This window comes from Aquarana catesbeiana, linkage group LG13 (assembly GCF_042186555.1).
Source record: "Aquarana catesbeiana isolate 2022-GZ linkage group LG13, ASM4218655v1, whole genome shotgun sequence".
In the NCBI taxonomy this organism is placed as follows: domain Eukaryota; kingdom Metazoa; phylum Chordata; class Amphibia; order Anura; family Ranidae; genus Aquarana; species Aquarana catesbeiana.
This window is the reverse complement of record NC_133336.1, coordinates 18,067,920-18,091,616: the sequence shown is the minus strand read 5'-3', so window position 1 is coordinate 18,091,616 and position 23,697 is coordinate 18,067,920. Positions and strand designations below refer to the sequence as shown.

Here is a 23,697-nt window from a genome sequence, read left to right as displayed (position 1 = left end):
GCCCTGATCCTGGAGGGGGGGGGCTCCCCTCTGCCCTGATCCTGGAGGGGGGGGCTCCCCTCTGCCCTGATCCTGGAGGGGGGGGCTCCCCTCTGCCCTGATCCTGGAGGGGGGGGGCTCCCCTCTGCCCTGATCCTGGAGGGGGGGGGCTCCCCTCTGCCCTGATCCTGGAGGGGGGGGCTCCCCTCTGCCCTGATCCTGGAGGGGGGGGGCTCCCCTCTGCCCTGATCCTGGAGGGGGGGGGCTCCCCTCTGCCCTGATCCTGGAGGGGGGGGGCTCCCCTCTGCCCTGATCCTGGAGGGGGGGGGCTCCCCTCTGCCCTGATCCTGGAGGGGGGGGGCTCCCCTCTGCCCTGATCCTGGAGGGGGGGGGGCTCCCCTCTGCCCTGATCCTGGAGGGGGGGGGGGCTCCCCTCTGCCCTGATCCTGGAGGGGGGGGGCTCCCCTCTGCCCTGATCCTGGAGGGGGGGGGCTCCCCTCTGCCCTGATCCTGGAGGGGGGGGGGCTCCCCTCTGCCCTGATCCTGGAGGGGGGGGGCTCCCCTCTGCCCTGATCCTGGAGGGGGGGGGGCTCCCCTCTGCCCTGATCCTGGAGAGGGGGGGGCTCCCCACTGCCCTGGGCGCCCCCTGCGGGGCAGTGGTCGAGTTGTGCGCCCCCTGTGGGGTGGTGGTCGAGGTGGTGGTACAGTTCCCATGAACAGTACCTGTGCATGGTAGCAGTCAGGCTGGGCACGTGGTGCAGGCTTCCCCTCCTCCCTCTGGACACTTAATCTATTGAGGTGTTCAGAGTGATTTTAAACATAGAAGAGGTATGACAGGTCCTCTTGGCCGGTTGGTGGTGGTGGTGGTGGTGGTGGGGGGGTGTATTTATATTCTCGGCTCTCCCACGGCCAGGAAATAAGAAAGAGACAATTTTCAGTAATATTATAATTGTGTCCCGACTCTTTTCTTGCAGTGATTGGTCAGTTCATCGTTCAGGGCGGAGCCTGATCATTCTGTATCTCAGTGTATGACTCCAGTAACCCCCCTTCTATGTTCCTCATTACAGGTGATGAGTGAGGAGCTGTGAGTGACTGCTGACCCCGGAGATCCCCCACAATGTCCTGGTTGGTAGACCTGGCCGTTAAGGCGGAGGATCTGCTGAATTTGGTGGATCAGGGAGCGGCCACCGCCCTGAGCAAGAGCAAAGAGGGCGAGGTCATCCTGGACAGCGCCGCCGATTACATCGGACACGATCCGCCAGAGAAACCGAAGGAGAAACAATCCGGCTACACCAAGTCCGCCTTCATCTCCTCCGCCGCCGGCAATATAAAGAACCAGAAGGCGACTCTTCTCGCCGGCACGGCCAACGTCAAGTCCATCAGCAGGAAGACTACAGAGACCTCCCACAGCACCCCCATCGACTCCTCCCGCAGCGCCCCCATCGCCCCCTCCCACAGCGCCCCCTCCCTCAGGACCTCCAGCCACTTCGTACGGCGGAAAAAGTCCGAACCGGACGATGAGCAGCTCTTCGATTTCCTTAATAGTTCGGAGAAAGTGCACAACGGCGCCCTGGAGTCCAGGAGAGAATCCAGCAGGGAGGCGAGCGGGCAGTCCGCACCCAGCAACCCCAACAGTGCCAACACCACCCAGAGCGCCGCTACGAAGACTGAGCGGAAAACTCCAGGTAAATGGTTTCTCCTGTTTATCCTCCTGGCTCCCCCAAAATATCCTACTTGCCTGCTCCACCCTCCAGCTCCGTCCCCGGCTTCCTCCTTGGTCCAGCAATGGTAGAATGACACTCTGTCCATTTCCTGCCATTTCCTGTGAGCCCAGCCTGTCTTTCTTTTTTTTTTTTTTTTTTTTACATTTACCACTAGGGGGCGCATCATCTTATATACTGGGCTCGCGTGTATAACATTAGTCCACAGGTGGCAAACACAAGGCCCGCGGGCCAAAACCGGCCTGCACTCTGCTCTCGACGCGCCCCTGCTCTCGGCGTGCCCCTGCACTCTGCTCTCGGCGCGCCCCTGCTCTCGGCGTGCCCCTGCACTCTGCTCTCGGCGTGCCCCTGCACTCTGCTCTCGACGCGCCCCTGCACTCTGCTCTCGGCGCGCCCCTGCACTCTGCTCTCGGCGCGCCCCTGCACTCTGCTCTCGGCGCGCCCCTGCACTCTGCTCTCGGCGCGCCCCTGCACTCTGCTCTCGGCGCGCCCCTGCACTCTGCTCTCGGCGCGCCCCTGCACTCTGCGCGCCCCTGCACTCTGCTCTCGGCGCGCCCCTGCACTCTGCTCTCGGTGCGCCCCTGCACTCTGCTCTCGGCGCGCCCCTGCACTCTGCTCTCGGCCCGCCCCTGCACTCTGCTCTCGCCGCGCCCCTGCACTCTGCTCTCGACGCGCCTCTGCTCTCGGCACACCCCTGCACGCTGTACAAAACGCAACCCAGATACAAGCGGCCCTTTGAGGGCAGCCATATTGCCGATGCGGCCCGCAATAAAATTTAGTTGGACATCCCTGCATTAGTAATTAACTTTTTATTTTTTCTCTTATCGCAGATTGCTTATCTTTTCCCCAATTCTTAACCACTTGAAGACCGGCCCTTTTCTGGCACTTTTTGTTTACGAGTCTAAATCAGTATTTTTTGCTAGAAAATTAATTATAACATCCAAATATATCTCCATCTATATCTATGTGTGTGTGTATATATTATATTCTATATTTTTAGCAGAGACCCCATAAAATGGCGATCGTTTTAACTTTTATGTCGCGCGACATTTACACAGCGATTTTTTTTTTTTTTTTTTTTTTCAAATGAAATTTTTTGGGAACAAATAAACTTTAATGAATAAAACAAAACACTATATATACCCCAATTTTTTTGTATAATGTGAAAGATGATGTTACGCCAAGTAAATAGATACCGAACATGTCAAGCTTAAAAATTTCACCTGCTCATGGAATGGCAACAAATTCTGATACCTCTTGCTGACCACCCGCTGCAGTTGTACTGTGGCAAGGTGGCTCGACTGCGCGAAACGACTTACGGGTATGTCATTTTGTGCACTAGCCTGTGTGGGTGCACATGCACCTGATTGGCCAGCAAGGGAGCCAATCGGAAGATGCGGTGGCCGCCCGCAATTGTTCCTCACAGAGACAGAACGGGGATCTGTCAATGTAAACATACAGATTTCCGTTCTGACGGGATGACACAGGATCTTGTTTTCCCGCTATGCAGGAAGATGGATCTCTGTGTTGTCCCAGTCAGACCGTCCCCCATACAGTTAGAAAACACCCCCAGGGAACACAATTAACCCCTTGATCGTCCCTGGTGTTAACCCCTTCCCTGCCAGTGTCATTTATACAGTGATCAGTGTTGATTTTTATCACTGATCAATATAATGATGTCACTGGTCACAAAAAAGTGTCAAAAGTGTGCGATCTGTCCGCCGCAATCCCACTAAAAATGGCTGATCAGCGCCATTATTAGTAAAAAAAAAAAAAATCTATCCCCTATTTTTTAGATGCTATAACTTTTGTGCAAACCAATAAAATATACACTTATTGGGTATTTTTTTTTTTTTTTTTTTTTTTTTTTAACATAAATATGTAGAAGAATACATATTGGCCCAAACTGATGAAGAAATTAGTTTTTTTATTTTTTATTGGATATGTTTTATAACATAAAGTAATAAATATTGTTTTTTTTATTCAAACTTGTCGGTCTTTTTTTGTTTATAGCGCAAAATATAAAAACCGCAGAGGTGATCAAATACCACCAAAGGAAAGCTCTATTTGTGGGGAAAAAAGGACGTCAATTGTATTTGGGTGCAACGTTGCACGACCGCGCAATTGTCAGTTAAATTAACGCAGTGCCGTATCGCAAAAAATGGCCTGGTCATTAAAGAGAGTGTAAAGCTCGGAAAAAGAACTTCCAAAAAAAAAAAGGCATAATGAGCTAGTATGCATCGCATACTAGCTCATTATGAAATGCTTACCTTAGAACAATGCCCTGCAGGGGCACCTGCTCACAGCTGACACGGCCAACATCTTTCCTGGAGTTACTTCCGGGTTTGCGGGCCCGGGTGCTGTGATTGGCCGGAGCCGCGATGACGTCACCCCCGCACATGGGCGCAGGTGCCGTCGGTCACGGCATGGGTCCTGAAGAAATGGCACGAGGGGGCCGTTCATTCAGTGCGCATGCGCCGATGATGTCGGCGCCAGAGTATATAGTAAATATCTCCTAAACGGTGCAAGTTTTGGAGATGTTTACAGTACCTACAGGTAAGCCTTACTATAGGTTTACCTATAGGTATAATCAAAGAGGAAGACTTTACTTCCTCTTTTATTGGGGTAAATCCTTCCGGTCCTTAATTGGTTAGAAATCTCCATAGGTGACGCTTGTTTACAGGTTACATGGTTTTGAGTTACAGAGGAGGTCATGTGCTAGAATTTTTGCTCTCGCTCTAACAATCATGGCGATTCCTCACATGTGTGGTACAAACGCCCTTTACATATGTGTGCGCAACTTACGTATGCGTTCGCTTATGTACGCAACCTCAGAGGGGTGGGGCACTTTACATTTTATTTTTTTTCTTTCTTATTTATTTTACTTTTTTTTTTTTTTTTTTTTTCTTTTTTTTACACTATCCCTATTATTTAATTTTTATCACTTTTATTTCTATTACAAGTAATTGTAACATCCCCTGTAATAGAAATAAGGATGCCAGGTTCTCTTTATGGAGAGATCTGGGGTCAAAAAGACCCCAAATCTCTTCTTTACCTTTTTTAAAGGATAAGTCCACCCTAACACCTATAGACATCCACGATCTAACACTAACCTATCTAGTCCTGTAAAGAAGAAATCGGTATACATTTTTAGGCTTTTTTTGAAGCCGATCCCACGCTGAGCTGTCAGCTGCGGCTTCGCTGTGGAAACGGTGCAGAGGACACAGCTGACAACGGAAGCCCCATAGTGACTCAACGGGTGACGTCACTTCCCATTCATTTCACAGCCGTTGTCAGCTGTGTCCTCTGCAGAGCTTCCGTCGTCGGAGATCGAGTCGGATCGGCTTCAAAAAGTATGTAGTCAGATTTCTTCTATATAGGGCTAGATAGGTTCTAGTGTTTAGATTGTGGATGTCTGTAGGTGCCGGGATTGTAGTGTTGGGGTGGACTTAATAGATCTTTTGCTTAAAAAAACAAAACTTCCAGCTTGGACCAGAAATGACGTCATGAGGTCGCTTAGATCCTCCAAGGTCATAGAGGCGATCGAAGCGGATCTACTCTATGATCACCTGTGTGACCAGCTGGTGGCACCATCGGACCATTCTTAAGGTGATCCGGTGGAAACGGTAAGCCCGATAAACACTAGTGAGCGTTGGGGGGGGGGGGGTGTGGACCTCTAATCCCGGTAAACCACTTGCAAACTTAATACTGTACTCCAAGCTGATATACAAAAATAATAATGAATCCGGTTATACTGTATATTATGACTTTGATCTGCAGATTGGTATTCTTAACCGTAGTTACCAGAGGTAAACTAGCAGCACACAGCTGTGCACGGCTACTAGTTCAGTCACCAACAGGCGCAGGTCTCAGACTAGAGATCCGGGACTGATCAGCACAGTTCCCAATCGTCTTCATGACAGATAATCGCGGTGATCACACAGAGGCTGGAAATGTTTGTGCTAACCAACCTCTCCAGCCTGTAGGTGGCGCTGTGCCCCTCCCTGTGCAGAGATATATATATAATAATTGTATAATAATGCTATATAAATTTCAAGATAATAAATTGTATTTTATAATTCAGAGCTGTCTGTTGATTTGCCTCGCTCGGCCCCCAAACCTCTTGTTCGACTAAATGATTTACGGATTGGAGGCACATGTGCCTCATTTAAAGTCCCACCAAACCCTTTTCCCCTTACTATTAGTAGGGATTCCTGTTTTAAAATCTAAACTTTTGTCATAAAATAACAAAAAATCTAAAAAATTAATTCTTTTTTTTTTTTTTTTTTTCCATTTTGTCTGCTTATAATAATGTGCTGGGTATTTACTGAAATAGAGAACTCTGTATACTTAAAGTGGACCTTCAGTCATTTTTTCATTTTTCCATCTATTAAATCTTCTGCCCTTTGTTGCACAACGTTGTAATGTTGCAATTTTTTTTTTTTATGTCACACGATATTTGGGCAGTCATTTTTCAAAAGCTATTTTTTTTGGGGGGAAAAAAATACACTTTAATGAATAAAACAAGAAATAAGTGGTTAAAGTGGAAAGTCACGGGGAAGCTCCGCTTGTTTTCATCCTCCTCCTCTATTAGAGTGCCCCCACTCACTCTGAATGAAGGAGCACAGGGGCAATCTTTGGACAGCAGCATTGCCAGACTGGGGGGGGGGGGGGGGGTGGAGAGTGTTAGATGGACTAGCAGATTTAGACAAATTGAAGCCAAACTCCAGATCACACTTTTTATATAATCAGTTACAGCTCAGTTGCTCTCCATTTTTTGGCACTGGTGAGAGGCCAATCTGCTGACAGCCTAAAGATTTTCTGCTGCTCAGGGGCTCTGGGCTTCGGCAAAATGGCAGCCTTTGGCAAGAAGTGGTGGCAGCCTCTTCCTTGCTATAGAACATTTATTTTTTGTCAGGTAGTTATAGGCTTTAGTGTACAGGGCAACACTTTGGCTGCCTGTCTAGCACATTATCCGAAGGCATTAAGTGGATGTTCGCTGTGTGTACGGGAATGATGCCACGTAGACGGCTGGGGCTCTGTGCCCAGGAACTTCAAATTGCATCTCTCCAGGATCCCCGCTGGTAATGTCAGCGTAAGAAGATTTGTTGGACGTGTAAGCCGATGACCGGTCTAATTAAAGACATTAAATACTGACTAGTCTGCAGCACAATGAATCAGCTGGTTCAGCAAGAAGAGGTTCCAGTACAGAGTCGCTCCATATAGACACTGTGACAGGTTCCTCTTAAGGGCGGTGCTTTGAATTTAACCACTTCAGTACTGGGCATTTTTACCCCCTTCCTGCCCAGGCCAATTTTCAGCTTTCAGCGCTGTCACACTTTGAATGACAATTGCGCGGTCATGCTACACTGTACACATATAAAACTGTTATTTTTTTCACACAAATAGAGCTCCTTTTTTTTTGTGGTATTTAATCGCCACTGGGTTTTTTATTTTTTGCTAAATAAATCAAAAAAGAACATAAATTTAAAAAAAAAAACTTTTTTTTTCATAGTTTTGTTATAAAATTTTGCAAACGGGTAATGTTTCTTCATTGTTGTGCACTGATAGGGGGCACTTGTAGGCGGCACTGATGGGCACTTGTAGACGGCACTGATGGGCACTTGTAGGCGGCACTGATGGGCACTTGTAGGCGGCACTGATAGATGACACTGATGGGCACTTGTAGGCGGCACTGATGGGCACTTGTAGGCGGCACTGATAGATGACACTGATGGGCACTTGTAGGCGGCACTGATGGGCACTTGTAGGCGACACTGATGGGCACTTGTAGGTGGCACTGATGGGCACTTGTAGGTGACACTGATGGGCACTTGTAGGCGGCACTGATGGGCAGTGGTAGGCTGCTCTGATAGATGACACTGATGGGCATTGATTGGCAGCACTGGTGGGCACTGTTGGGACTGCACTGATAATCGGATCACTGATAGTGCCTTGATTATCAGTGCCGATGTCCCTAACACAAGCCAGTTATTGGCTCTCTTCTTCTCTCCCCATGCTGTCATCGGCGTGAGGAGAGAAAAGCCGATAACCGGCTTGTGTTTACATCCTGGGATCAGCTGTCATTGGCTGACCGCTAATCACATGGTAAAGGGCTGCTGTGATTGGCCCTGGACCCCAATCTGTGATCAGCTGAGTCCGGGCGAGCGGGTAGCAGGATCACAGGAGGACGTCCAAGGATGCCCGCGCTGTTAGCCGTCTCTTGGCTATTGCGCGGGCGGCAAATGGTTAAAGTAAACTTTTCCTGCGCGAAATATGGGAGCCGCCATTGGCAGACTTGGTCTAAAAATATGAATTGCTGGCTGAAATTAGTGGCAGCTTCCTTGGCTTCGCTCATGTTTTTTTTTTTTTTTTTTAAATGGATGAGTACAAATCAGAAGGCTGGCATTGCGCTTACCTTCGGAAATCCTAGTTCTCTGGTCGTCATGTTGATCCACCGCTTCTCTGACTTGGAACAAGTGTACAGATTAGGAATGTTGTTTGCATTCTGATTGCTTGTTGCAGATCAGTGTATTGGGATCATGTGACTTGTTCTTTATCCCCCCCATGTGACTGTACTGGTGCTCAATGAGTGCTCCAGCGCTCTCACATGGGGGGCAGGGAGAGAATTCTCAGCCCTGTGGACCGCTTCCTAGGCTTTACCTGGAATGTTGATTCCTACATAGAACTGTGCATGAGAATATTTATATACATATTGTGGACTTCTGGGGTTACACACTGAAGGACCTAGAGGAGGGACTGTCTGTCTTCTGATCTGACAGTATTTATACATGCAGTACTTTATCAGTAGGCACAGCATTGGTTAATAGACTCATGAGGCCACCACCAGATGGGAAAAGTACACTCTGTAGTGTGACCCCCTCACAATTAAAGATAAGTCAAATGTGCTTTCATTAGGGTACACAGCCCTGGATAGACAAATGGCAACTCCTCCAGCTTCCCCGCTAGCGGGTGGTAACATCTAGTTCTTAGTCGGGCATCGCCCCATATATGTAAATCTATACGACTATAAAAAGGAAAAAGATGCCCCGGAATACGTCACGGCTGATGAAACGTATAGGGCGGAGTGACTTGCTGACCTCATTGCGAGTTCCCAGAAGTGCAGGTGCTGTATATCTGCCCTGTGAGGATTTGTTACAATCGCATTTTATTTCTTCAGAATTGTAAGTGTAATTTGAATTGCTAATAAAGCTAAAAATAAGGTTTTACACTATCGGAGCATCTTTTTCCTTTTTTATACTCGTATAGATTACATATATGGGGCGATGCCCAACTGAGAACCGGACGTTACCATCCGCTAGTGGGGGGAGCCAGAGGAGTTGCCATTTGGCTATCCAGGGCTGTGTACCCTAATGAAAGCACATATGACTTCTCTATAATTAGGGGGGTCACACTACAGCTGTTAAGTGTGTACTCGTCCCATTTGGGTGGCCTCACGAGTCTATTAACCCTTGCTGGTGGTGGAGATTTTGCAGGAATCTACATATACTTTGATATAGAAGAAGAGGGTTTCTATTTATTTTTATTTTTCTCTATGGTGCACATTGAACTTTGTCCTCTCTTACACATTGGACTTTTGTGTTGCAGGAATTTTTTATACAGTATAAGATATTGTTTAATTTGTTCATTACGTTTTTTAATTTGCTAGCGCTATTTCTTTTTGATATAATTGCTGCTTTTTTAAAAAATTTTTTTTTATTTTTTATTTCATAGAATTTCGCGCGTTTTTTTTTAGATTTTTTTTTTTTTTTTTTTTTCCGTAAGCACAGCATGGTTTGCATACCTAGTGTGATAAGATGCCTCCTAGTTTAGATGGTTACTTCTAAAATTAGAAAAGAGTCAGAAGAGTGCTGGACCAAAAGGTTTAAAAATTAGATGAGGTTTCAAACCCAAAATCAGGAGCTCTCTGTTAACTGGAGTTTCCTTAAAAGTCCTCAGGGCAGTCTGAGAAATCACAACTACCATCCAAATAATTGGCGTCCAAATCCCAACTAGAAAAAAGTGAAAAGCTGCCCGCGTAATATCCTGATACAAGATAACAAAAAAAGCTAAGCTAATCAAAAATAACGCACATAATACTCCTACATAAAGAAGACTTCATAAATGCATACATATAAAATTGATACCAATTAGAGTGCATGAGATGCTGAAATGCGTCGGAGGCGTGGCCTGGAAATAGCTAGGCTGAGGTTGCTTTCAACTGTATGACCATCGGGTTTTACTAGAGTGCGGCGATCAGGACTTCCTTCCTCCAATATATACGAGCTTCTTTCCCCCCGAGCCAGCACCCACGTAGCGTGAGTCCACCGGATTTGGACACAGAGACCTGAGTGGCAATCCGTAACTTTCCATTCAGGTTTACTGTATCCATCCAGAAGTTCCGATCGAGCTGTTGGTGTGCGTAGTGGCGTCAGAGTCCTGCTCCTCCCAATGCGTTTCGTCACGTGAGACCTCGTCAGAAGCGGAAAAAAAATGATAGTGCCACAAAACTAGTATGGGTCCAGCAGGTTTTTATTGTATAAGCCAAAGAAAGTAGCCAAGGAGTTTCTGGGAGCTTAGGGCTGGGAAATTTAAATATGGAATAGTGAAAAATTTCTAAAATTGTCTAAAAGAAAGGAAGGGGACATTTTTAGGACTAATTTAGCTTTAGGCTGGAATTCTGCTTTACCTTTTTTTTTTTTTTTTTTTTTTTTTTTTAAAGGGATTTATGTTTCATTTGGTCTCATTGCATTATGTCGTTGGGATTTGTATCATTTGCAGATTTTCAGCCTGCAGATAACACTCCGGAAGATAAAGTCCCAGACAGCAAAGCCTCAGACACGTCCTCCACCTCCAGCCACGGCAATGGAGACCAGAAATCCCACGAACTGTCCAATCTCCGCCTGGAGAACCAGCTGCTCAGAAATGAGGTTCAGTCCCTGAACCAGGAGATGGCGACACTCATCCAGAGATCCAAGGAGACCCAGGAAGGTAACGAGGGTCTTACCTGAGATCTGGGATACCCCGCCCCCCCTCTAAGGTTCTATGGCCAATGATGAAGTCAGGAGAATCAGTGGTTTTGTATTGTAGACTTGTCTGAGTATTTGCATGCCAACCTATCGGAGAATAATGCAGTTTTGGGATCCGGGTTATATTGATTGCACTGCTGCAGGGTGTAGAATGCAGGGACCTAGAGGTTCAAATGTTAGCAGCAGACATCCGAACCTTCCTGTTCCAGCCAAACGTTGGCCCAGACTGATAGGCAAAGCTTTGACCATTCCATAGTATTGAACTGTTGGTAAGTGGAAGCTCCTGTGTACAGTGCAGGTCATGTGTTCGATATCCCTGTGTTGCGGTAACTGATGACATCACTCCTTTTGCAGATCTGAAAGAAGCAAGGATTCGGATAGGGAAGTGGAATGGCGACAATTCCAGCAATGACAGAACGACGAGGGAGCTGCGCGCCCAGGTGGACGATCTGACGGAGGCAGCCGCTGCCAAGGATTCCCAGCTGGCAGTACTGAAGGTGCGGCTGCAGGAAGCTGATCAGTTACTGAGCAGCCGCACGGAGGCTCTGGAGTCCCTGCAGAGTGAAAAATCCAGGTGAGGCATATGGCTCCATGTGATATACAATATTACAGAGCAGATGACCTCCAGGCAGATATATAAAATGTCATTCATACCAGTTCTGTATTATTAATGAAAATAATTCCATTTATTTTTACACACAGCTAGTATAAGTACCTGAATCTGTCTTGATGTCACCCTCCTGTAATCCCATACATAGCAGATTGGGACCGGGTAGAGATGCATTTTGTGTCAGTCAGCACCTGCACAGTGCTGTCAGTCTAACACTGAAAATGTGTGCAGGAGGTGAGAACTCATTGGAGTTCTGCTGCTCCTTTGTTGTCCAGTTATCAGGTTGTGGTGCATCCTGGTTTGGGTGGTATTGCACAGCTGCAGTGTACTCTGTTGCCAGGTCAGGGGCCTGGCTCTGCTTTTCTAGGTAAACTGGATTCTGGGAACACCAGAACACTCCTTAGCCGCTTTATGACCACTCCTCCATAGCGGATTTACTGCAACAGGGCGGCCGCTCTGTGCAGACTCGTGTATATACGCAATTCTGCACTTCCGGGTTTCAGGTGTGCGCACGCTGCCTACGGCTCACTCCCACTGTGCATTTTACACAGCGGGTCCCGCGAAACCGGCAACCCTTTGGTACTCTGCCAGAATGACAGTCTGCCTTGTTTACATAGGCAGACTGTCATTCTGTCAGAGTACCAATGTAAACAAGGCAGACTGTCATTCTGTGAGTACAGAAGACCTGGATCCTGTGTTCCTGTGAAGCAGAAACACCTATCCATGTCTTCAAGTAGTAAAAGCACCTCCCCCACAGTTAGTAAACACTCCCTAGGCACACAGTTAAAACTTTGATTGCCCCTGATGTTAACCCCTTTCCAGCCAGTGTCAGTACAGTGACCGTGCACATTTTTAGCACTGATTACTGTATTGGTGGTGTCACCGGTCCCCAAAAAAGTCTGTTAGGTGTCCGATTTGTTCGCTGCAATATTGCAGTCCTGCTGTAAGTTGCTGGTTGCCACAATTATTACTAAAAAATAAATAAAAATATCCCATATTTTGTAAACACCATAACTTTTGCGCAAACCAATATACGCTTATTGGAATCCTTCTTCTTTTTTTTTTTTTTTTTTTTTTTTTTTTTTTTACCAAAAATATGTAGCAGAATACATATTGGCCTAAATTAATGAAGACATTTGATTTTTTTTTTTTTAAATTGGATATGTTTATTAAAGGAAGAAAGTAAAAACATATTTTATTTAAGTTTTTTTCAAAATTGTGGCTTGTTCTTTGTTTTTAAACAAGAAAGGAATGTGGGACTTTGAGGAAATGGACTTGTGGAGGTAGAGTGGTTGGTAAACATTATTTATTCGTGACAGTAGTATGAAACAAGTAAATATATATATATATACACACACATGGCATGAACATAATAAATGTATGTGTGTGTGTGTGTGTATGTATATATGTATATATATATATATATATATATATATATATATATATATATATATATATATATATATATATATATATATAATGTATGTATGTCAGCTCGGCAGCACATGAGAAGTAACTAATGTTGATAAAATGGTATAAATACATACATGTACACATGTCATAGAAACGCCATTTGGCAATAAGATGAATGATATCAATCTTGAGCATGATTAATTGTAAATATAGTACAAGATATTTCCTGTTAACAGGCATTGGTACACCATGTGCAACAGAGCTGCTGTAAAAACAGAGGAAGATGCACATTAATAATTACATAGTACTTAATGAATTTTGAATGTATAAAAAGTATATATGGGCCAGTGAATAGGTAATGAGCCAGACTTGACTAAGCACCCCATGGAAACGACGCGTTTCATGGCTATATGTCATTCATCAGGAGTTGGGTACAGAGATAAACTGTAAATACAAATAGTTATGTGGTATTCGTTAATATATTCTACCCCTAAGGGGAGAAAGGGGTCTATACTCACAGGTCGGCTAAAGCACTGGGCTTGGCTGGCATCGAAGATGGAACCCCAAACTGGTTGTCTGTTCCGGAGCTGAGGCAAGGAACCCCACCCCCGGCCAAAAAAAAAAATCCACAAGTCACTTGTCTCATTCAAAGTCCCACATTCCTTTCGGAGCTGAAGTGGTTAACAACCGATAATTGCCTTTTTTTTTTTTTTTTTTTTTTTACATTTTAGCTGTCAGTGGGGGAATCCTGCTGACAGCTGAAAGTATCGGTTTTAGGTATCGGAGCAATTGCACGAGTACCGATACTTGTGCAAATGCTTAGTATCATCACCGATATCGATGCAACTTTACTGCTTATTCAAGTCTTACTTTACTGACGGCTCCTAATCCTGACACAGAGTTATTGTACTCTCCTTGCCTTGATGTAAGATCTCTCCATTGTCCTCCTGTGTCTGGTTTAGTAGAAGTGATGTTTTCTCGTGTTTCTCTCCTCCAGGATGTTGCAGGATCTCAGTGAAGGGAGCAGCCTCCACAGCCAGACCTTGCAGAGCGTGCAGGAGAGGCTGCGGGAAGCGGAGGCCTCACTGAAACGGGAACAGGACGGCTACAAACAGATGCAGGTCTGAGCCACAAGTAACTCTCTCTTTATGGTACCTGATAGAATCACATCACTCAGGGAGGAAGAGTTTTTCTCCCCCAGACTTGTTGTTTAGGCCCCTTTCACACTGAAGTGTCGCTAAAGCACTGGTAATTTTAGCGGCGCTTTTTCAGAGCTTTTCGGGTGCCAGCGGGCTGGGTTTTTATTTAAGGCCCCGTGACAACGGGACCTTAACGAAGCCAAAAAAAGACCCGTTTTACAATGCTTTCAACGTGCTATTAAGGCGCTTTGAAAGCACTGCCCATTCATTTTAATTGGCAGGGGCCTTTTCAGAGCGTTATTTATAGCGCTTCCAACCCGCCCTAAAGATGCTGCTTGCGGGACTTTTTCCAACGTCACGCAAGCGCAACACCCGAATGTGAAAGCACTCATTGCAATGAATGGGAAGCAGATTTCAGGCGCTTTACAGGCACTATTTCTAGCGCTAAAACGCCTGAAAACTGCCTCAGTGTGAAACGGGGCTTGGAGATACACAGCAGGAGGTCTGGCACTAGAATTATTGCTCTCACTCTGATCACATGTGTGGTGCGATAACCATTTACATATTCACGCAGGACTTTTGCGTGTAAACACAGGGGCGCTTTATTATTTAGTTTTTTATTATTTATTTTATCCCTAACTTTTTTTTTTTTACACGCTATTTTTATTTTTTTTCGGTATTAACTTTATTGCTATCTCAAGGGATGAACAACATCCCTTGTGACAGCATGGGCCATGACGGGTCCTCTTTAGGGAGAGATCTGGGGTCTATTAAACCCCAAATCTCTCCTCTGGCCTCCCATGCAGCCGATCAGACACAGATCGGTTGCTTTCCTGGCCGTCAATGGTCAGGTGAACAAAGAGCCAAAAACTGGAAGAAATCCTCGTTGCTTCTGTGGTCACAGAGAGGGAGGAACAACGTCATTTTTCTCTCTCTGTGTAGTGCTGCCGGTCACATCGCTCCCAGGCTCGGGGATCAGATGGCAGAGCATGAGAAAGGCGACTGGGCACCCAAAGAAGTGATTGAGTAGCTGTTCAGCTACTCGGATCACTTCTGCCAAAGAGGGAAGAACCGGCTGATAATTTTTGAGTGGGGTGCTTTTTACAGATTTGTTTAGTACACCACTTGGGACCTGAAAAAGCAGGGCCCTGTTAACTTCTTCCCACCATTTGTACTGCTGCTAAGTGCCCCCAAGTGGGTACACCCAAGCAGGTTCGCTCCCAAGCCACTGCTTTGCGTGTCCATTCAGACACTATAACTCGGTCCTGCCCCCTCTCTCTTTTCATTGGCTCACTGGCTGTGATTGATAGCAGAGGGAGCCAGTGGCTCATGCCACTGTCTCAGCCAATGAGGAAGGATAGACCCCGGAGAGCCAAGGCTTTTGTGCACATAGCTGGATCGTCATGTGGCTCAGATAGGTATTGGGGGGGGGGGAGGTTTTTTTATCTTCATGCATAGAATGCATAAAAGTCTCGTTTTCTAAACAAAAAAAAACATGTTACACTTACCTGTTCTGTGTAATGGTTTTGCACAGAGCAGCCCAGATACTCTTCTTCTCGGGTCCCTCGCCGGTGCTCCTTGTCCCTCCCTCCTGCCGAGTGTCTCCACAGCAAGCAGCTTGTTATGGGGGCACCCGAGCCATTGCTCTGTGTGTCCATTTAGCCGTGGCTTGGCTCCGCCCCCTCGCTGTCTTCATTGGCTCACTGACTTTGACAGCAGCGGGAGCCAATGTCGCCCAACACTATTTCTCAGCCAAATAGGAGGTAAGCTGATTTAGTATATGACATTTTTGGCTTTGGGTTTAAGTCCACAAAGCGATAACAGGTTGGAAATAGTTTTGCTTGTAATAAGCCATCTTGGTGGATTTATCCATAGAATGAATTTTCCACTCGTCTGAGCAAGATGGAAGCAGAGCGTCAGAACCTGGTGGACTCGGTGGTGAGCGCTGAGAAGAAACACATGGAGGAGAAGAGGAGGTGCGACGATCTGCAGCAGCAGCTGAAGGTGGCAAAGGCCGCAGCAGAGTCTGTAAAACAGGAAATGATGGATTATAAGCAAAAGGCAACTCGCATTCTGCAGGTGCGAAGTAATGGCTGGAGAGGTGCGCCCTCTGCAGTGCAGGGGATAGAATCGTTAGATGGAGATATAGATAGAGATTATATATATATATATATATATATATATATATATATATATATATATATATTTATTTATACACACAGTGGGGACGGAAAGTATTCAGACCCCCCTTAAATTTTTCTTTCTCTCTTTGTTATATTGCAGCGATTTGCTAAAATCATTTCAGTTCATTTTTTTCCTCATTAATATACACACAGCACCCCATATTGACAGAAAAACACAGAATTGTTGACATTTTTGCAGGTTTATTAAAAAAGAAAAACTGAAATATCACATGGTCCTAAGTATTCAGACCCTTTGCTGTGACACTCATATATATAACTCAGGTGCTGTCCATTTCTTCTGATCATCCTTGAGATGGTTCTACACCTTCATTTGAGTCCAGCTGTGTTTGATTATACTGATTGGACTTGATTAGGAAAGCCACACACCTGTCTATATAAGACCTTACAGCTCACAGTGCATGTCAGAGCAAATGAGAATCATGAGGTCAAAGGAACTGCATGAAGAGCTCAGAGACAGAATTGTGGCAAGGCACAGATCTGGCCAAGGTTACAAAAAAAATTTCTGCTGCACTTAAGGTTCCTAAGAGCACAGTGGCCTCCATAATCCTTAAATGGAAGACGTTTGGGACGACCAGAACCCTTCCTAGAGCTGGCCGTCCGGCCAAACTGAGCTATCGGGGGAAAAGAGCCTTGGTGAGAGAGGTAAAGAAGAACCCAAAGATCACTGTGGCTGAGCTCCAGAGATGCAGTCGGGAGATGGGAGAGAGTTGTAGAAAGTCAACCATCACTGCAGCCCTCCACCAGTCGGGGCTTTATGGCAGAGTGGCCCGACGGAAGCCTCTCCTCAGTGCAAGACACATGAAAGCCCGCCTGGAGTTTGCTAAAAAACACCTGAAGGACTCCAAGATGGTGAGAAATAAGATTCTCTGGTCTGATGAGACCAAGATAGAACTTTTTGGCCTTAATTCTAAGCGGTGTGTGTGGAGAAAACCAGGCACTGCTCATCACCTGTCCAGTACAGTCCCAACAGTGAAGCATGGTGGTGGCAGCATCATGCCGTGGGGGTGTTTTTCAGCTGCAGGGACAGGACGACTGGTTGCAATCGAGGGAAAGATGAATGCGGCCAAGTACAGGGATATCCTGGATGAAAACCTTCTCCCGAGTGCTCAGGACCTCAGACTGGGCCGAAGGTTTACCTTCCAACAAGACAATGACCCTAAGCACACAGCTAAAATAACGAAGGAGTGTCTTCACAACAACTCCGTGACTGTTCTTGAATGGCCCAGCCAGAGCCCTGACTTAAACCCAATTGAGCATCTCTGGAGAGACCTAAAAATGGCCGTCCACCAACGTTTACCATCCAACCTGACAGAACTGGAGAGGATCTGCAAGGAGGAATGGCAGAGGATCCCCAAATCCAGGTGTGAAAAACTTGTTGCATCTCCCAAAAAGACTCATGGCTGTATTAGATCAAAAGGGGCTTCTACTAAATACTGAGCAAAGGGTCTGAATACTTAGGACCATGTGATAGTTCAGTTTTTCTTTTTAAATCTGCAAAAATGTCAACAATTCTGTGTTTTTCTGTCAATATGGGGTGCTGTGTGTACAATATGAGGTGCTGTGTGTACAATATGGGGTGCTGTGTGTACAATATGGGGCGCTGTGTGTACAATATGGGGGGCTGTGTGTACAATATGGGGTGCTGTGTGTACAATATGGGGTGCAGTGTGTACAATATGGGGTGCTGTGTGTACAATATGGGGTGCTGTGTGTACAATATGGGGGGCTGTGTGTACAATATGGGGTGCTGTGTGTACAATATGGGGTGCTGTGTGTACAATATGGGGGGCTGTGTGTACAATATGGGGTGCTGTGTGTACAATATGGGGTGCTGTGTGTACAATATGGGGTGCTGTGTGTATATTAATGAGGAAAAAAAATATATATAGAGATGTATATCCAAGTCGATCTCTTTAAAGTAGCACAACAGGCTTTTTTAAAGTTTTGGATAGAGTGGGGAAAGCATAAGAACTTTAATGTTTGCTCATTATCCACTTGCAGACTGCCGCCTGCAATGTATTGAGGATGGGCGCCCCATACAGGCAAAGCGGCGTACTGGTACAGTTTCAGGGTTTATGGTGCTGCACCACCTGCCGACACCCGCTGTGATTGTACAAGTCCCAGCCAATGATTGGCAGCTGGGACCTGCTGAATAAGCTGTGTCCAATCACAGCCCAGAGCCCTGTGTTTGGAATCAACACAGGGCTCTGTACAGAGGGATCAATCCTGCAAAGCAGAGATGAGAAACACCCCTCACATTTTTGTAAATATTTTATTCTACCTTTTCATGTGACAACACTGAAGAAATGACACTTTGCTACAATGTAAAGTAGTGAGTGTACAGCTTGTATAACAGTGTAAATTTGCTGTCCCCTCAAAATAACTCAACACACAGCCATTAATGTCTAAACCGCTGGCAACAAAAGTGAGTACACCCCTAAGTGAAAATGTCCAAATTGGGCCTAATTAGCCATTTTTCCCTCCCCCGTGTCATGTGACTCGTTAGTGTTACAAGGTCTCAGGTGTGAATGGGGAGCAGGTGTGTTAAATTTGGTGTTATCGCTCTCACTCTCTCATACTGGTCACTGGAAGTTCAACATTACAAAAATCTGAGGGGTGTACTCACTTTTGTGAGATACTGTGTGTGTGTGTGTGTGTGTATATATATATATATATATATATATATATATATATATATATATATATATATATATATATATATACCATAGTTTGTAGATTCTATAACTTTCATGCAAACCAGTGAATATACACTTATTGGGATTTTTTTTACCAAAGACATGTAGCAGAATACATTTTGGCTACAAAAAAAAGATTATATTTAAAAAAAAAAAAAAAATATTGGATGTTTTATAGCAGAAAGTAAAAAATATATATATTATTTTTCCCCAAAATTTTCGGTCTTTTTTTTTTTTTTTTTGATTATATAATAAAAAAAACTGCAGTGGTGATTAAATACCACCAAAAGAAAATTATATTTGTGTGAAAAAAATGACATAAATATAATTTGTGTACAGCGTTGCATGACCGCGCAATTGCCAGTTAAAGCAGCGCAGTGCTAATTAGCAAAAAAATGCTCTGGTCGTGAAGGGAGTAAAACCTTCCGGAGGTGAAGTAGTTATCTCTGTTTTCTTGCACCTTATAGTCCAAAGAGAAACTGATCAGCAGCCTGAAGGAGGGCTCAGGTCTGGATGGGTTGGACAGCCATGTAGGCAGCACCATGGAGCTGGAAGAGACGAGACATGAGAGAGACATGCAGAGAGAAGACATACAGAAACTTCTGGCTCAGATCCAGCAGCTGAAAGCCGAGTTACAGGTAAGAGGATGTTCTCTGATGTTCTGCTTCTATATATATTACATACTGCCCCAAATGTTACACACTGCAATTTAAGATAGAGAGAGAGCTTTGGTGTAGGTGTGCTCTGTTACCCGAGAGAATAGAATACGTGTATATGTTGTCTATGGCAGACGTTTTTTATTTTCATTCACCAGAAAAATTACATCCGATTGGAATGAAAAAGGGAATCCCCTGCTTAATTCTTGCCATTTTTAAAAGATTGAGTGTGTGCCCTAAGATTTCAACTATCAGAGAAAGCAGCCTATCCGTTCACTAGAGAGCGGTGACATCACTGAGAATGCAGCCTATCCGTTCACTAGAGAGCGGTGACATCACTGAGAATGCAGCCTATCCGTTCACTAGAGACCGGTGACATCACTGAGAATGCAGCCTATCCGTTCACTAGAGAGCGGTGACATCACTGAGAATGCAGCCTATCCGTTCACTAGAGAGCGGTGACATCACTGAGAATGCAGCCTATCCATGCACTAGAGAGCGGTGACGTCATTTAGAATGCAGCCTATCCAATCACTAGAGGGTGGTGACATCACTGAGAATACAGCCTGTCCAATCACTAGAGACCATTGACATCACTGAGAATGCAGCCTATCCATTCACTAGAGACCAGTGACATCACTGAGAATGCAGCCTATCCATTCACCAGAGATCGGTGACATCATTTAGAATGCAGCCTATCCATTCACTAGAGACTGATGACATCACTGAGAATGCAGCTTTAGGTTTTTTTAGTCTTTTCTTTCCTGGGTGTGTTGAATTATCTGTATTTTTTGCTCTCTATAATACTCTCCATTAGTATGTTCTACCCTTAGAGAATGCACACACGGTTATGCTTCCTATCTTCCCCCCATTGTAGGATCTGGAGACTCAGCAAGTGAGTGAAGCAGAAACTGCCAGAGAACAAATGAATGATCTGCAGGAGCAGATGGCGGAGCAGAGGAGGGGGAAGCAGGAGCTGGAGGCTGAACTGGAGCGCCAGAAACAGGTAATGCCTGAACCTTTTCTCCTTTTAGCGGTGTGTGTGTGTGTGTGTGTGTGTGTGTGTGTGTTTTGAGCAACCTTATGTATGTGATATAATTAATATGTATTCATTGGTGGATAACTTTATGAATCTTCTGTAAAAGTTTGCGAACCCAACAAACCTTTGTACCCCCTTCTTATCTACGGGAGCGAGCCAATCCAGGATAGCTTTGACTTTTTGTGGTTCCATGGCGACTCCTATCCGAATGCGGATCAGGTTGTGGGCACCTTGCAGATCTAACTTCGTGAAGACTCGGGCATTATGGAAACTCTGAAAGAGCTCTGGAATAAGAGGGAGCGGGATGTGATTTTTTAATAGTGATTTTGTTGAGCCCCCTGTAATCTACACATGGTCTGAGGGTCTTATCTTGTTTTCTCCACAAAGAATATGCCGGCCCCGGCAGGAGAGGAAGATTGATGGACTTGTGTCTTTTTTCAACCTCACCTACTATGTAACTAAGATGGGAAGATGAATCCCTTCTTCAATTTCTCATCAAAGTATGCCCGTAGTATCTCGAGCTCCTTTTCAGAGAGAGGGAATATGCGACCAAAGGGTATTTCTGATCCTGGGAGGAGCTCAATTGGGCAATCATATGGCCGATGAGGTGGAGGGACATCAGCATTCTTCTTGTCAAAGACATCCAGGAACCCTTGGTAGGCTGCAGGCACATCCTTGTGGGTGCTGGACACTGGTTGGTCAGCCAAGCAATTGGCAGACTTAATCTGCACAGGAGTGAGACAGTGCTGTTGACAATATGAAGAGGGAAATGGAACTTCTCCTTTTGACCAGTCAATCTGCGGGTTGTGCGCCTGCAGCCAAGGGATGCCTAGAATGACCGGGAACATGGGTGAGCTCAGAACGTCAAAGCGCAGAAATTCCTGGTGCCAAGATTCAATCAAGATGAAAAGAGAGGTGCAGTCTCTTGGGTAGCAGGCCCAGAACTAGGCATGGAGCCATCAGCTAGATGAACTGTCAGTTGTTGCTTTTTACTGAAGAGGGGAATGCCAAGTTTCTTTGCCAAAGTCAAGTCCAGAAAGCAGCTGCAGGCTGCAAGCCTAACCTCCTCTTCCGCTACCTGCAGGGAGACGGGAAGGACAAGATGAGAGGGGGAAGGTCCTGCCATCCGGAAATATACAGGCATACGTGGAAGAGACTTATGGGGCAGTTGAGTAAGAAATGTCCCATTCCCCCACAGTAAAGGCAGAAATGAGCTTGCTGGTGATGAAGTCTCTCTTCTGGGGTCAGAGCTGAGCGGACTAGGCCAATCTACATAGGTTCAACTTCTGATATGGATGCAGAGGGAGGCATGGTTGCTAGAGGCGAAGGAACCTTGGGTAACATCCAAGTGGGTCTGAAGGCTTGGGCTCTTTCGGAACCTCGCTCCTGCAGGCGTCTGTTGAGTTGAATAGCCAACTGAATAAGGCCTTCCAGGGTGGCAGGAGACTCTACTCTGGCCAGCTCATCCTTGAGGGATTCTGACAAGCCCTGACAATATTGATATTTTAAGGCAGCTTCGTTCCATCCCGTGTCGGCGGACCATTTACGAAAGTCTACTATGTAGTCCTCCACTGGGCGCCTTCCTTGTGTCAGAGTATGTAGAGCAGTTTCAGCTGTCGCTTCCCACTGCGGTTCATAATATACTTGCGCGACAGCCACAGAATTGATGACCGTTCTTTTTTGTTCCAATAGGCTGTCTGCCCAAGCCTGGGGTTCATCTGATAGCAATGAGACAATGGACCCTACCTTTAATAGTCTCAAGGGAGAAAGTCCGTGGTTGTAAGGCCAAGTACGGCAGGCAGGCATTCTTGAATGATCTAAACTTTTTCTGATTCCTGTTCAGGAGTTGGCACCCGAGGTTCAGGTGAAGGGACCACCACTGTATGGGTAGTGGTGGTACGTTCTTGGACCGGTGCAGCAGTTGCAGAGCTAGTGGAGGGTAGAGCTTGATCTCCCTGGGCAGGTGTCCCTGTCAGATGTTGCAGACGTCCTTCAAGCTGAAAGTAGCCTTCCTGCAATCTTTGTACTGCTTGAGTGAGAGCAGTAACCTGTTGGCACAAAACCTCCAGAAGGGAAGCACCTCCGTCAGCCTCTGACATTATGGCTGGATTATACTGTCACGTACCAGGTGCGAGGCTGAGATGCTGAGAGAGGGCTCCCCTTGCGGCTAAGTGCAGTGCTTCCCTGGAAGTGGTACAGGGAGAGCAGTGCCCAGAGAAGCATGGTTTGCCAGGTACTGTGATGAGGTGAGCTGGTCACCGAGATGTAGCGCAAGCAGGCTGGATAGCTGTAGAGCTCGTGTGCTTGGAAAGTACCGTGTAACTTGACAGAGTAGCAAACTGGAAACAGGAGCCAGGCCAGGGGGTCGTACATGGTGAGATCAGTTCAGGTAAGGAGACTGGATAAGCCGGGGTCATACACGGTGAGGTGAATCTGTAGCAGAGTCGGTAAGTCAAGCCAAGGTCAAACACAGTGGAGCAAGCAGGAGAGAAGTTACAAGTACAAGCCCAGGGTAAATCAGGATCACAGGTCAGAGCAAGCCGGGTCCAGAACAGGAGTTCAATCGGGATACACAGGAACATGGGGATGCTGATGATGATCCAGCAATGCACCATTGTCTGCAGCAGGTTTAACCACTTGCCGACCAGCCGCCGCAGTTTTACTGCGGCAGAATGGCACGGCTGGGCAAAACGATGTCATGTAAGGGGCGCGCACGCGCCGCCGGAGGCGTGGCCGCTGCCCACCCCCAGAGCCGATGCGCGTGCCCGGCAGGCGCGATGACCGCCTGGCTCCTGCGATCGCTCGTGACAGACCGAAAAATGGCTTCTGTGTGTGTAAACACACAGATCCCGGTTCTCTGAGGGGAGAACAGACAGATTGTGTGTATACAAAGTATGAACAGCGATCAGTCTTCTCCCCTACACAGTCCCCTCCCCCCTTCAGTTAGAACACACTGAGGGAACACAGTTAACCCCTTGATTGCCCCCTAGTGTTAACCCCTTCCCTGCCAGTGACATTTTTACAGTAATGAGTGCATTTTTATAGCACTGATCGCTGTATAAATGCCAATGGTCCCAAAAATGTGTCCGCCATAATGTCGCAGTCCCAATAAAAATCGCAGATCGCCGCCATTACTAATAATAATAAAAAAAAAAAATTCTCTCAATCTATCCCCTATTTTGTAGACGCTATAACTTTTGCGCAAACCAAT

At 46.1% G+C, this 23,697-nt stretch overlaps 1 protein-coding gene across 2 annotated transcripts in view; it reads left to right on the top strand.

Moving 5' to 3' along the window:
* Positions 1-23,697, top strand: part of GOLGA5 (golgin A5) — a 50,792-nt gene that overhangs the window by 3,609 nt on the left and 23,486 nt on the right. For both annotated transcript variants that reach the window (XR_012237038.1, XM_073608849.1), the window contains exons 2-8: positions 1,047-1,664; positions 10,482-10,691; positions 11,084-11,303; positions 13,750-13,873; positions 15,767-15,970; positions 19,259-19,429; positions 20,325-20,453. Coding sequence is in view for 1 of the 2 variants with exons in the window: in XM_073608849.1 (XP_073464950.1) it covers positions 1,097-1,664; positions 10,482-10,691; positions 11,084-11,303; positions 13,750-13,873; positions 15,767-15,970; positions 19,259-19,429; positions 20,325-20,453 (1,626 nt within the window). In the remaining variant the exon portion in view is untranslated. The remainder of the gene's footprint in view (positions 1-1,046; positions 1,665-10,481; positions 10,692-11,083; positions 11,304-13,749; positions 13,874-15,766; positions 15,971-19,258; positions 19,430-20,324; positions 20,454-23,697) is intronic.